General features: G+C 36.1%; 1 protein-coding gene across 4 annotated transcripts; it reads left to right on the plus strand.

The window, feature by feature from the left end:
• Positions 1-1,485: 1,485 nt before the first annotated feature.
• On the plus strand, positions 1,486-11,078 carry LOC131048129 (DNA-damage-repair/toleration protein DRT111, chloroplastic). 4 transcript variants are annotated; one of them, XM_057981989.2, is made up of 4 exons: positions 1,486-1,814; positions 2,002-2,978; positions 9,812-10,090; positions 10,753-11,078. In XM_057981989.2, the coding sequence occupies exons 2-4, from the start codon at positions 2,031-2,033 to the stop codon at positions 10,756-10,758; spliced, it is 1,233 nt and encodes a 410-aa protein (XP_057837972.2). In that variant the 5' UTR covers positions 1,486-1,814; positions 2,002-2,030; the 3' UTR covers positions 10,759-11,078. The 4 variants fall into 4 exon arrangements, with proteins under 4 accessions (XP_057837972.2, XP_057837970.2, XP_057837969.2 ...); XM_057981987.2 differs by lacking the exon at positions 10,753-11,078 and having other exon boundaries at positions 9,812-10,555; XM_057981988.2 differs by having other exon boundaries at positions 1,487-2,978.
• Positions 11,079-13,652: the final 2,574 nt, after the last annotated feature.

Here is a 13,652-nt window from a genome sequence, read left to right on the forward strand (position 1 = left end):
GGATAACCTTTTTGAATGTTGAAAAGGTTGTAATAACTTCCTTGAAAACCAACATAAGTTTTGAAACTTGGGTGTTTTATCGACAACACAATACTTCGACTCTTAATAAGCAAAAATAAGCCTTGAGTATTTGAATAAAAAAATCAAGTCATGGAAAATAAAACTCAAGACAACAACTTACATTTGTTTGATCTCACAAATATCATATCTTAGCAACCACACAAATTAAAACCTCTCTCTCTCTCTCTCTCTCTCTCTCTCTCTCTCTCTCTCTCTCTCTCTCTCTCTCTCTCTCTCTCTCTCTCTCTCTCTCTCTCTCTCTCTCTATATATATATATATATATATATTCAAATTGTAAATTTAATTTGTGACAATATTACATCTCAATACTACAACATCATATATTGGAATTAATACAAATGATTTTAATCAGACATATTCCTCCAAATTTACATGCCATTATTCTTTATTTTTGCATTTAAACAATCTAAGGTAAACTCCTTATATGAATGAATAGTATTAAAATTACTTCCAAACACACCCCATAATAAAATGCAATCACCTTGTCTATACACACTATTTGACTTTGAATTATTCAAAAATTCCACCCTAACATACATACATGTATACACACACACACACGAGTGTGTATGTATTGTGACACACACATATGTAAGTATGTACATATATATAATTCCTAATTATACGGCACATATTTACATTTTTACAACTCACAACATCAATTATTGAACTCCTTTGTGTATCTCTAAAATATTTGAAAAATATTTAAATAGCTATGATCATGATCCCTTTTTATGTTGTGTGTTCAAGACTCTTAAGATATTGAAGATAAGATGGAGTTAAATTCAATTTATATAACTTATACATTAATCATTAGATTGCAAACAAGCCAATAAAATATAATTCAAAATGAGAAAAAAACACATGGTATACATTATTCACCATACAAATTTAATATTGCACTAAATAATAGACATCAAGTTTCCACAATCTATGATATTATTCAATTGTTTCCCGATTAGATTGTGTGTTAATTTTTTGCATCAACATTTCGGATCACACTCCGTGATCCATCATCATGATGAAAGAGAGCATGCAAAAATGAAAAGATGTCCAATTCATTTTTGCATGCTCTCTTTCATCCAATTCATTTCTACATGCTCTCTTTCATCCTGATGAAGGATCATGGAGTGTGATTCGAAACGTTGATGCAAGAAATTACTTCTTGGACATGTTTTCATTTTTGCATGCTCTCTTTCATCTTGATGATGGATTACAGAATGTGAACCGAAACGTTGATGCAAAAAATTAACACACAATCTAATCAGAAAACAATTGAATAATTACCCTAAATTTTATCAGCCCAACCAAACTCTACTAAATGTTTTAATCTTTTACTTGAAAACTTTGATCGAACTCCTTAATTATATATACTAAGATAAGACAACCTACCACTACACTACAATAACATGACTTGGTAGTTTCTCTTTTAAATCTCTAGAAGTTGTTGATGTTTGTCCTCACCAAAAATATTGTTTAAGATGCTCTGTAGCAGGGCAAACGTCGCTGATCGAATCCCTGAAATTTTTTCGCGTCAAAGTGGCCAATGATCTGCGCGCTGAACGGCTGAATGAAATAATTACACTCACCTGCCAGTGCTGATGGATTGAGTGGACAAATATTAAGAATGATCAGATAAAAGTAATATGTTATACCAGAGCAAATACCTCGTGTCTCTCCGCCATGGTGGGGCAGGAAGGGCACTCAGTGCATTTCAAAGCCGAAACAAAAGGTACATTAACAATAAATTCATAGCCCCGATTTCAAGCAGCTAACAATTCATTCAATTGATCGGAGGCTTTGGTGGAAAGGGTTTTTGATAAATTTGAAAAAAAGTGCATAAATTTGTGTTGAGAGAGGGTTTTTGATAAATTTAAAAAAAGTGCATAAATTTGTGTTAAGAGAGGGTTTGTACACAGAAACTGCGGAAAGCGCTTAAAGCATCAAAATGCTGGGTGGACTGTATGGGGATTTACCCCCGCCTTCTTCGGTCTCCATAGACGAAGATGCAGCCAATGCCAATGCGGCCGCCACCGCTGCCAGTGTACTGTGGTCGAGCAGTGCAAAAATGGCGCCGCCCACTCTGCGCAAGCCCCCGGCGCTCTTTGCTTCCCCTCAGTCGATACTTAGAAATCAGCAGCCAACGGTCTCGGGGGCTAAATCCAAGGGTGCCGCGGCTGCCCCGTCTTTTCCGCCGAGGGTTACATACGCTGAGCCTGTGGGGGTCGATGTGAAGGAAGCACCCTTTCAGCCTGCTTTGGTGGGGGTGACCTCTAGTGTTATGGAGGAGTATGACCCTGCAAGGCCGAATGATTATGAGGAGTATAGGAGGGAGCGGAGGAGAAGGGCTGTGGAGGCGGAGATGAGAAGGGAATTAGAGCGGCGACGACAAGAGGAAGAGGAAAGGGAGCGCGAATTGGCCGCGTTGCGGGAATTGGAGGAGGCCAATGCCATTGCCTCTTCCAATTCTACTGCCACTGCTGCTGCCTCTTTCGCTGCAGCAGAGAAGGATGCCGCTCTCAACATCAGTGGCGAGGAAGCCTGGAAGCGGCGGGCAGCAATGAGTGGCAGTGCTCCTCCTCCCAGGTCTCCTTCCCCTCCGCCTGGTGGTGGGGATGGAGGATTTAGTATTGGGAAGTCGGCAACCGGTGGGCTGGGTGTTGGTGCTGGTGGGCAGATGACTGCTGCACAGAGGATGATGGCTAGGATGGGATGGAAGGAGGGGCAGGGATTAGGGAAACAGGAACAGGGGATTACCACACCATTGATGGCGAGGAAGACAGACAAGAGAGCTGGGGTTATTGTCAATGCTAGTGAATCCAACAGGCCAGAGAAGAAGATCAAGAGTGTCAATATTACCGCTCCACCTACAAGGGTTTTGCTTCTCAGAAACATGGTATGTACATTTTTTATAAACTGGATGTTCTTTCTGTGGCTCCACGGGGAAAAGGGGAAGGATTTGTTGTGTCAACCTGAAATTGGGTTTTGAGGGTTTTCTCGAATGTATTTACGTTTTCCCATTGAATCAAGCAAGCAGGCAATACCTTGGACACAAAACTAGTTTGGACGAAACAATCAACATGTAGATTTTTTCTCATGCAATTGTCTCAAAGTTTGTAGAAGAGTTCTAATTAGGGTTAGTAGTATGACAATTCCAACCTTGATTATTTTTCTTAGGATCACGGCATATACACTTTTGTTTTCCTAGTTTGTGCCTATAGAGCTTCTGCAGTTCAACATTATTAGATATCAAAGTTTGGAAGTTAACTGTATGCAGTATTGGTGCTCAAGTAACTCTAATACAGCGTGACTCATGAGTAAATGATTCAAAAGATTTCATTTCTCATGATTTTGAAGTGCAGTCTATCATATTATGCTTTCAGTTGGATTGAATTTATTACTCCAAATTGGATAATTCTAAGCCCTCAACTTAACCCTAGGATGCACACAAAATGATTATTCATTGTTTGTATTTCTGAGAAATAAATGCTAAAGGAATTCACTTTTTAAATTTATTATGAAGATGTCCTTCAAGGGCTTTTTATAGGTTGATGGGATTGTGCTCAGAATATGGGGTTCAACTTTTGGGTGGTGAGATTTAAATTGAAGTTGATTAATCTATTCTGAGTGGTCTTTAAAACTACCTCTCATTCCTCAGTATTAATGACAAAACCTCGTAATGTTTAAAAGAGTGCAGCAATCTTGGTAATGCCCATGCAATTGATGTGGACAGACAAGGAATTTTTGTAGGTTATCACGATTATTTTCTGAATGTTGGTTTCAGTTTTGGCTGATGTCATGCCCCCGATTATGAATCCAATAAAATAAAATGTAATAAGTAAACATTCATTATCATAACAATGTAATTAGAAACAAATATAATAATAAATAAATTCAGAAAACAAATATTCAATAAAAACAATATATAATAGAAATAGCATCCATCCTGATCAATAAATAAAGTAAATTATTAAATCAAATGCTAAGTGGACTGGTGATGTCAGAGATTGTCCCCTCAGCAACAGACAGTGATATTCAGCAAGAGCGGTATCATAAGGCAGCGATATTAATACAAAAGGAGCTTATCCTAAGAACATCAATTAAGAGCATGACACATGAACGTGACATACAAGTAGGAGATCACAATTAAGTCTGTGTGCATTACAAACCCATAAATAATCACAGATTAGCTAGTGTTAAGATACTAGGTGGATATCCACGTTGGTAATTGGGTGATCTTCTCTCCACGTAAGATTTCAATGGTGAAGCCACGCTGATATTAGAACTCTTGAGATCCAAACATATTAAATATTACATATTCATATCACATATTAGTAGTACTATTATCCTATTTTGATTAAGTAATATTAGATTATATTAATTAATTAACATCTCAAAAAGAGCCATCAACAAACACTTAAGTATCGATAATATAAGCATGTCCGTTCCTCTAGTATCCAAGGAATATTGATTTAAGGAGAAGCTGTCTAATCGGGTGATTAATCATTTCCATCAAATGCAAAATAAATCGCTGTCCTAAGGAGAAGACACGAACTGCATTAACAAATAACCAATGATTGATAAGATCATAAGAAAATGTTAATCATGATAATTATTAGCAAGGGTTATAAGAAAAGACACCTCCCCACCACACATCCTATCGTGGCTTATTTAAGGGTGGATTGCATTTCTTCTCAAGGGGGTATAAAATGAAAAAGAGGGAATATATATTATCTGGTAGCCAGCGATCAGATCAGATCAGAATTGTTATTAAGTTACAGGCAGTAACATCCTTGTTTGGGTGGTATGCATGGGGATGTGCTTATTAAGTATGCTTAATATATGAAACCTGATAATGTTTTTTGCAGAATTTAATAGTAATACTAATATATGAATATTAATAATAATATTTATAGACTGCAATACGTATGACAGTCATATTTAATATCATATATAGTGGCAGACCAGATCTGATGCATGCCAGATCTGTCTGCCTTTACAGCATTACATAGACTAATAATTAGTGTTTAGGTAATGGTAGTGTTAATAATTTATATAATAGGTAATATTATTTGATTCATATATATACATATATATAATGCTCGAATCAGATAAATAATAATATTAGATTGTAAAATCAGTGTAATAGTGGAATTAATTTAAAATATTCTTGCCATTACTACCGGTAACTAAGGGGAGGTGATGGACTTGTTTCCAAGAGGGGCAGTCTAAATCCAGTCAATATATATATATATATATATAATGCTTGAATCAGACAAATAACAATATTAGATTGTAAAATCAGTGTAATAGTGGAATTACTTCAAAATATTCTTGCCATTACTACTGGTAACTAAGGAGAGGTGATGGACTTGTTTCCAAAAGAGGCAGTCTAAATCCAGTCAATAGGTTGTTTCCCAAGAGAGGGTGGGGATCAGTGACCCGAGAACCTTGAGGACAGGGTCCAAAATAGGGTAAGGGCTTGGATCTGTAAAATTTGAGGGAATTCTATTGAAATTGGTATCAAAGCGCTTGGCAACATAATCTTTCTCTTTCTCTTAGACTGGAGTAATGAAAGGGTTAAAAGTTATAATTTTTGAAGTTAATCATCTTAAATTAATTAATGAACAATTTACTTATCAAACAATCAAATCAATAGAATATGGAATGACACACATTTGATTATTTTTGCTGAGCCAATTTCGTATTTTAATTGTTGATTTTATGGTAGTGCTTGTTAACTGCAGGCAAACATCAGATCTGTTGCCTTCCCAACCATAGACGATAAGCTCTTATCATCACCCCCGAGCACACTACTTGTCCTTCATGTTATTCAATTCATGACCTTGCATATATATGAATCAATACCTCCTAATGGACCTCAAGTTGGCCATATACTTTTGGTGCCAAGGATAGGGTTAGACCTATATATTACAAGTTACATATGAGTCTCCCGTAGTTGCAAGTTACATTTAACTTAATTACAAGTTACATATGCCACAAGTTACATATGATGCCCAATTAGGGCCTGACTATTAATGTCTTCTAAGGCCAACAGGGCTACATGCACACTAGGCGAGCTAGGTCGGCCCTAGAAGGGCTCCGACCTAGCTACATACATCAACACTCCCTCTTAGCTAGGGAGGAGACCTTCTCAAATCCGAGATACATGGTTGCTCCCATGAAAAATGTAAGTGAATACAACCACCATGGATAATGTTCACCATAGTTGCTTCTAGAGGGTGAACAAGCACATCATGCAATTTCTTCCATGATACCCACCATTCCTACTCGTAGAGGTGGGCTCACCATGCCTACTCGCAGAGGGTGGAAGAGGGCTTTCAGGGTGGAAGAGGGCTTTCACCTCAACCTTCTCCCAGAGAAGGGTGCATTACCACCATGCCACCATGCCTAGTCGCAGAGCGTGGCTCCACCATGCCTACTTGTAGAGGGTGGAATGAGAGCTCTAACCTCAGACTTCTCCCAAAGAAGAATGCATCTCCACCATGCCTACTTGCAGAGGGTGGATCCATCATACCTACACGCAGAGGGTGGAACGAGGGCTTTTACCTCAAACTTCTCTCGCAGAGAAGAATGCATTAACAAGGGATTGCACCTCGGACTTCTCCTTCATAGAGAAGAACTCATTAACAAGGGATTGCACCTTGAACTTCTCCCTCACAGAGAAGAACTCATTAACAAAATTTTCATGATGGCATGGCTCCCTCTGAAGCTGAAATGTCAGGCTCTCTCTGAAACTGAAATGTCAAGCTCCCTCTGAAGCTGAAATGTTAGGCTTCCTCAAGCTCCCTCTGAAGCTGAAATCAACCTTTTGACCTCTTCGTCCAAGGTTACTTTTGACGATATGTCAGACTTCCCTTGAATGCTGATTCTTCCTCTGCAAAGAAGTGCAAGCAATCATCCTTCCTTGAATGCAATCTCTGATTCATCCAACACAGCTGAGGGTGATCTGCTTAGTGCCCAAATGCACAAAGTTGTTGCAGTGCTCCATACTGGCAATCACTCCATTTCCCTTGAAGTACTCTCTCACAGACTGGCTTAGCCCATTAAATTAAGCCTTAGCCAGTTCCACTCGCCCGCCAAGGCCCTCGCTCAGCAACTCCAAAATATGAATAACGTCGACCTTCACGCCATCAATCCCTGCTCGGGACAAATACGAGTGCAATGCATCATAAAGTTCCGCAGCACGCTTTGGTGGAACGAGGCCCACACCATTGTTAACAATCTTATCAACAGCCAGATCTTCTATGGTAGTTTCCAACCTTGGCGAAAGCCTTGGGTTCAAAATTTCAGACAACAATTTTGTACAGTTGATTTTATACTTTCATATTAATAAAGAAAACTTAGAAAACAGAATTAACCTTTAATTCAGATAGTTTGCTGTTAGACTTAGTAAGTTTCAGATTTAGGAACAAACAGGAAAGTAACCAAAGTTGAATAAGACACTTATTACCTTGGGAAAACCTCCTAGGAGGAAAAACCCAGCCAGAAAAGATCCTCAGATCTGATTATGGATTATGAATAATATTCTGATTACAATACTTATCTCAGTTCACCCTTAGGGCTAATGGCATCTTCAATTTTCAGTAGTCTCAGATCCGCCTCTTAACCAGTTTCGGATCTGCCTTTTATTGTACCAACCAGCAACTAGGATTTGACTTTGAATAGCAGATGGATGAAATTTGTATCTTCAGCTGATGACCGTGACCAACTTCAGAACAGCAGGTCCTTCAACTGTCAGATCGCATGATAGAGAGCACTCCCCTAACAGCAGAGATAACAACGAAGGAAGCTAATGGAGTTCGCACTTTTGAAGATATTCACCTTTGAATTGATGTATTTCGCACCTCTTAATTGCAGATAGAATTTGCTGTTATGTGTATCATATAAATGAATGATTTGATTCATATATATATCTTTCCCTTGGCGGTAAGCATTCAGGTCGGCTTGCAATAAACATTTTATTTATTAATTCCTTTTTCCCTTTCACACGTTTCATTTGGAGAGAGGCATATCATGATGTGTGGGTTATGGGGTCGGCCCTATTGAGGAGTGGCGTGTGAGAAGGGCCCAGCCCTAAAGGGTGCACGTTACCTTTTTAAGGGAAAGGGCCCAGCCCTTAAGGGCGGATTCCAATGTTGCCTTAGGCAATTGGAATTCGCTCTTCACTTCACCCTAATTAAAACTAACAGTGCACATCGCCCCAGTAACCACAAAAAGCGTGCCTTACATACACATAATCCAAACTATGAAACTTCGTTTTCAGATCCCTCACGAAAGCACAAGATATACCTTCAAGTGGTTGGGCTCTCTAGAAGGAACCCGCTATGATACCATGTTGATTTTATGGTAGTGCTCGTTAACCGCAGGCAAACATCAGATCTGTTGCCTTCCCAACCATAGACAATAAGTTCTTATCGTCACCCCCGAGCACACTACATGTCCTTCATGTTATTCAATTCATGACCTTGCATATATATGAATCAATACCTCCTAATGGACCTCAAGTCGGCCATATACTTTTGTTCGCCAAGGCTAGGGTTAGACCTATATATTACAAGTTACATATGAGTCTCCCTTAGTTGCAAGTTACATTTAACTTAAACACAAGTTACATATGCCACAAGTTACATATGATGCCCAATTAGGGCCTGACTATTAATGTCTTCTAAGGCTGTCAGGGCCACATGCACGCTAGGCGAGCTAGGTCGGCCCTAGAAGGGCTCCGACCTAGCTACATACATCAACATTAACTAATCTAAGTCATATTGAAATAGGATTAATTATGAATAAACAGGGGACATTACAGCTGATGAGATTTTGAATTGAACTTCTTGTTATCTATTTTCTATTTCTTATAAAACCATGTCTAATTCCCTGCTATTAATTACAAAACCCATAATGTGTACAAGAGTACAGGAAAACTCATAATGCTCTGTAAATAATAATGTCTCGGATACCTACCATTCAAAGCAAAAGCACGAGATGTGCACAATGAAATCCATAAAGCTGACACAAATCTAATATTCATCATTTGAAAGAAAAGCCTCAAATGCCCAGAAGATTGATGACTTTAGGTTGTATGCTTCTTGTAACTGCCATAAGAAGCAGATGATGATGATATTATGCATAATGTGACATAAATACATTATGGATGATTTATTGATTTTGTTTTGTTAAAGGGTGTAACCTTGTTGATTTGTGCTTGGAGTGGAATTGATTCTACTTTCTCTTCACATACTAAATCAGAAATAGAAGCCACCAGTGCATGCATATAGTTTTGCCATGACTACACATGATAATTTGACTTCCCTCAGGGCCTCAGGGACCTACAATATAATAATTGACCCATTGTAAGATTCTAGATTCTAACAATAACGTACAAGCACAGCTTATCACAAATATGTATAATCTTCTTTACATTTAGATCATTTACTACTACTTTTATTGTATGTTATTTCTGAGGCATTCTCTGCTGGGTTATGCATACTGGATCTGTAGCTATGCATAAAAACACTTCTAATTTGCAATGCAATTTTTACAATGTGAGTCATACTAGTCATGTGCCAAAATCTTGAAACTGACTTTTGAATATTTTTCTGGAAAATTTGATGTTTTTTTAGGGGTTGAATGCTTGCATAATTTGATGCCATAAAATCTTACGTTTTACACAGAATGTGATAGTGATGCCATGAATTTTTGATGTAGGTTGGGCCAGGAGAGGTGGATGATGAACTGGAAGACGAAGTTGCCTCAGAGTGTGCTAAGTATGGAACAGTTACACGTGTTCTAATCTTTGAAATCACTGAACCTGATTTCCCAACTGATGAAGCTGTTAGAATATTTGTGCAATTTGAACGTTCTGAGCAAACAACTAAAGCTCTCATTGATCTTGATGGACGATTTTTTGGTGGACGGGTGGTTCATGCAAGCTTCTATGATGAAGATAGGTTTAGCAAAAATGAATTAGCACCTGCACCAGGAGAGGTGCCTTCATACCCTGCTTTATAATAGTGAAATATTTAAGCTTATTTAGCTGACCTATCACCTATGCTTCCTCTCCTATAGACAGAACATTAGGATGAAATAGAATGAGAAGTAGCTTATGACTTGTGCACCATGCTTGGTTTATCAAGTTTCAATGTTTCTTGTGTGTGCTTTACATTTTTGAGGACATGTGAGCTTGTGAAGATGATTTTAGTATTCTTTTCGGGGGACTTCTAATATCACCAAATTGTGCTGAGGCTGTTCAAGGAATTTGCAGATTAACAATTCAATGTTTTTCTGCAATTAAGATGAGATTGCTAGTTTAAAAATTGAAAATTTAGGTCTCAAATTTCATAGTAATTTTTCTTATATCATTGGTAGAAACGTTGGTCAAAGAGAGTTGTATGTACTGCAAGGTAATTTTCTAGACATATGGCTGCTAAAGTCGACAGCCATCTTATTCAAGTCTGCCTTGTAGCATTTAATTCTTACTCAAGTATTGCAATGATGTCTTTTCCCCTTCTAATAAAATATGTTCATATCTGTCGATAAAATGGAAAGAGGTGTCGATTTAGGATGCAATCTGAATTTGCAGAGATGAGAGATGTCTTTTATCTTTATTTCTAGTGGTTGCTAATAATGTTCACTTTACATTGATATAGGCTTGACGGATTCAAGAGAAGAGCTCCTTTTGCAGATCTCTCATGCATTCCTGTGCATCGATAGAACTTTTTCATTTTACCATCCTAGAATATGAAAAGGACAATTCTGTACTTGCTATCAAGATTCTGTATCCTTCTTGTTGAGGAAAAATGGCATATGTTCACACGATATATAAGGCCAGTAGCGCCTAAGCATCTGAAACTCTAATCTTATCAAGAGATTACTAGCATTAAAATTTAAGAGCGAGAGTTAAACATTTTTGCTGGTCTCGATTTGTACAAATTTTACCATTACACCAATAGAAATTGAAGTATTTGGCACTGAACACTTTTTTGCATAATCTGCAACTGGTGGTTTGTTTTCAAGAATTCAATTTCAAGCTGTTAATCAAATTAGGAAGGCACAAATCTGGTGATCAGTTGTCAAAGAATTAGAATGGCTGATGATCCATATGCATTCCACAATGATTTTGTTTGTTTAGATGTTGGTCTGAACGAATCGTATCGGGTGTCTTGGCCTTCGAAGATTAAGAATGGGTGATGATTCACTTGTATTTCAAGACGATTTGCTTGTTTGGACCTTGATCTAAATGAACTGTAGAGATAGGAGAATTTTTTGGCTTTACGTAGAGCCACTGGATAACGAGTAATTGGTGGTGAATAAACATGTGAGCGCCTTTATACTGCTTTTACATTTTAGGTCAAAACTTTTTCGCAGAGGAACAATGTGTTGGGCTGTTCTATAGTGAGCAAATAAATTTATTTCATGTCTTGTGTTGATAAATCAATCTATATCTGGACTAAACTTTGCGTAATTGTATCCAGATAAAGAAGTGTTTGTTTCCTCTCCATCCGATGAGTGAAATGATCTTTTCCATATTATCGAGGTGTATATTTATCTTAATAAATCAATCTCGCACTTCACACTTAATTTTGCTGTAACTGTAACCAGATAGAGAAGAGTTTGTTCCTCGTATGTGATGAATTGAAGAATTTTTGGTAAGGTGTATGTGCTATCCTAAAATTATGTTTTACATATTATCTAATTGTATATTTTAATTCAATTAATAATTCTCTATGCTACAGTAAACATCCGTGGTAAGGTGTATGTGTTATCCTAAAGTTATGTTTTCCATATTATCTAATTGTATATTTTAATTCAATTAATAATTCTATATTGTACAGTAAACATCGGTGTAATTGTTTCCAAATAAAGGTTAAATTTGTTCTCTCTATTTGTATACTAAAATGATCTAGTTAATTTTTTCCATATTGTGGAGGTGTATATTTTGCACTAAATGTGCCAAATGGAAATTTTAGTGTCACGCTACCTACACCTGTCCATTTCATATTTTTCCAAGCTCATTATTTAATTGCATCTTAAAACTCTAAATTATTAATTTAGGTTAGTTTATGCTTACGAATATTAGCTAGATTACATATCCTATAGTTTATTTTCCTATACGTTTTTGGTAAATCCTATACATTTTTGGTAAATCTATTAAGTAGCTATACCTTTATAGATTCGAAGTTTTAGATCCATACTTTTTAACTCTTTAAGATTTATACTTTACATATTCAAAGTTATTTAGATGGAATTCATTTTTCAAGGTTTCAAGTTTCATTGTTTTCTTTATAGATTCAAAGTTTTAGATCCATGCTTTTTTTTATTGTATATTTATTTTGATTTTTTTATTTATTTATCGTATATTCATTTTGAGATCTTTTTAAGATTTGTGTCTTTCATTGTTATTTTGTTGATATACATTTTTTAGGGTTTCAAGTTTCATTGTTTTGCTTTCTATTTGATGCATGATTTACCTTTGGAATAAGCATGATTTACCTTTGGCTATTCCAATAGGGTTTTAATTTTATATTTGATATACTACCTAATTTTATATAAATAAATTGAAACTTAATAAATTGATAGATATTTGTAAATAGAAAAAGATAATTATTAAATTATAAAAACATAAAAATAAAACTTTTTGTAAATTCTATAACAATAAGATATTTTTGACATAATTTTAATTTATTTTAAGTAATTAATTATAGAAACATGGAGGAAAAGCTAGTTCTCAAAATCTACATCAATAAGTACAAAAAACTCCATATTAAAAAGAAAGTTTCCATTTAATTTGAGATTTTATTTGATTTCATCTATGTTTGGTTAATATAGTTGTAGACACATATTTTTCTTTTTCTTTCTTTTATCTTTAGTAAAATATAAATTTGGCCTTTCCAATGAATCTAATATTCTTGGAACTAATAGCATTTCATAAACATTGAAGCCAATAAATTCTATAACAACCATTCAAATTTGACAATAAAATAGAATAAATATGATGAAAAACTATATTCAAATCCTCATAAATCAAATTACATGCTTAAATGCGATGCTTAAATGTACAATTTCTCCAAAGTTTAATCAAGCAAACTACCAATTCAATTGAGTCCAAAATGCCAATACTGTAAGAAATATACTTTTCTAAGGATATATCCAATATCATGATGATTGTCCCATATCATGACCTTATTAAGGGTGAATTGAGGATTAAATCAGATTTGAAGGCCACAAAAAATTTGGATATCACCATTGAAGCATAAATCCACGCCAACCAAACACAGATTTGCAAGTCAAAGGACTGGAAACAAGGTCGAAGCACAAGATTTACATGTTGATTTGCTCTAGAAGTCCAAAATTAGCATGTATAGGTTCACAACAACCATAAAACTATATTTGTATATTAAAAATTAAATGTTGAATTCAATAGAGAACAAGTAACCTGAGGGCATGTTCCCATGGAGCTGCTTAGCTTATTTTGGCTAGCAGAAACATCTTAAATTAGTATTAATAGCATTAATACTAATTTGTGCACTTAAAATTTGGAAAAAGAAAG

This window comes from Cryptomeria japonica, chromosome 1 (assembly GCF_030272615.1).
Source record: "Cryptomeria japonica chromosome 1, Sugi_1.0, whole genome shotgun sequence".
Taxonomy (NCBI): Eukaryota; Viridiplantae; Streptophyta; class Pinopsida; order Cupressales; family Cupressaceae; genus Cryptomeria; species Cryptomeria japonica.

Excerpts from the sequence above, each read along its gene's own strand:
- LOC131048129 (XM_057981986.2), top strand. The coding sequence starts at position 2,031 with ATGCTGGGTGGACTGTATGGGGATTTACCCCCGCCTTCTTCGGTCTCC. Across the intron at positions 2,979-9,811 it reads TTTTGCTTCTCAGAAACATG|GTTGGGCCAGGAGAGGTGGA; the intron begins GTATGTACATTT and ends TTTTTGATGTAG.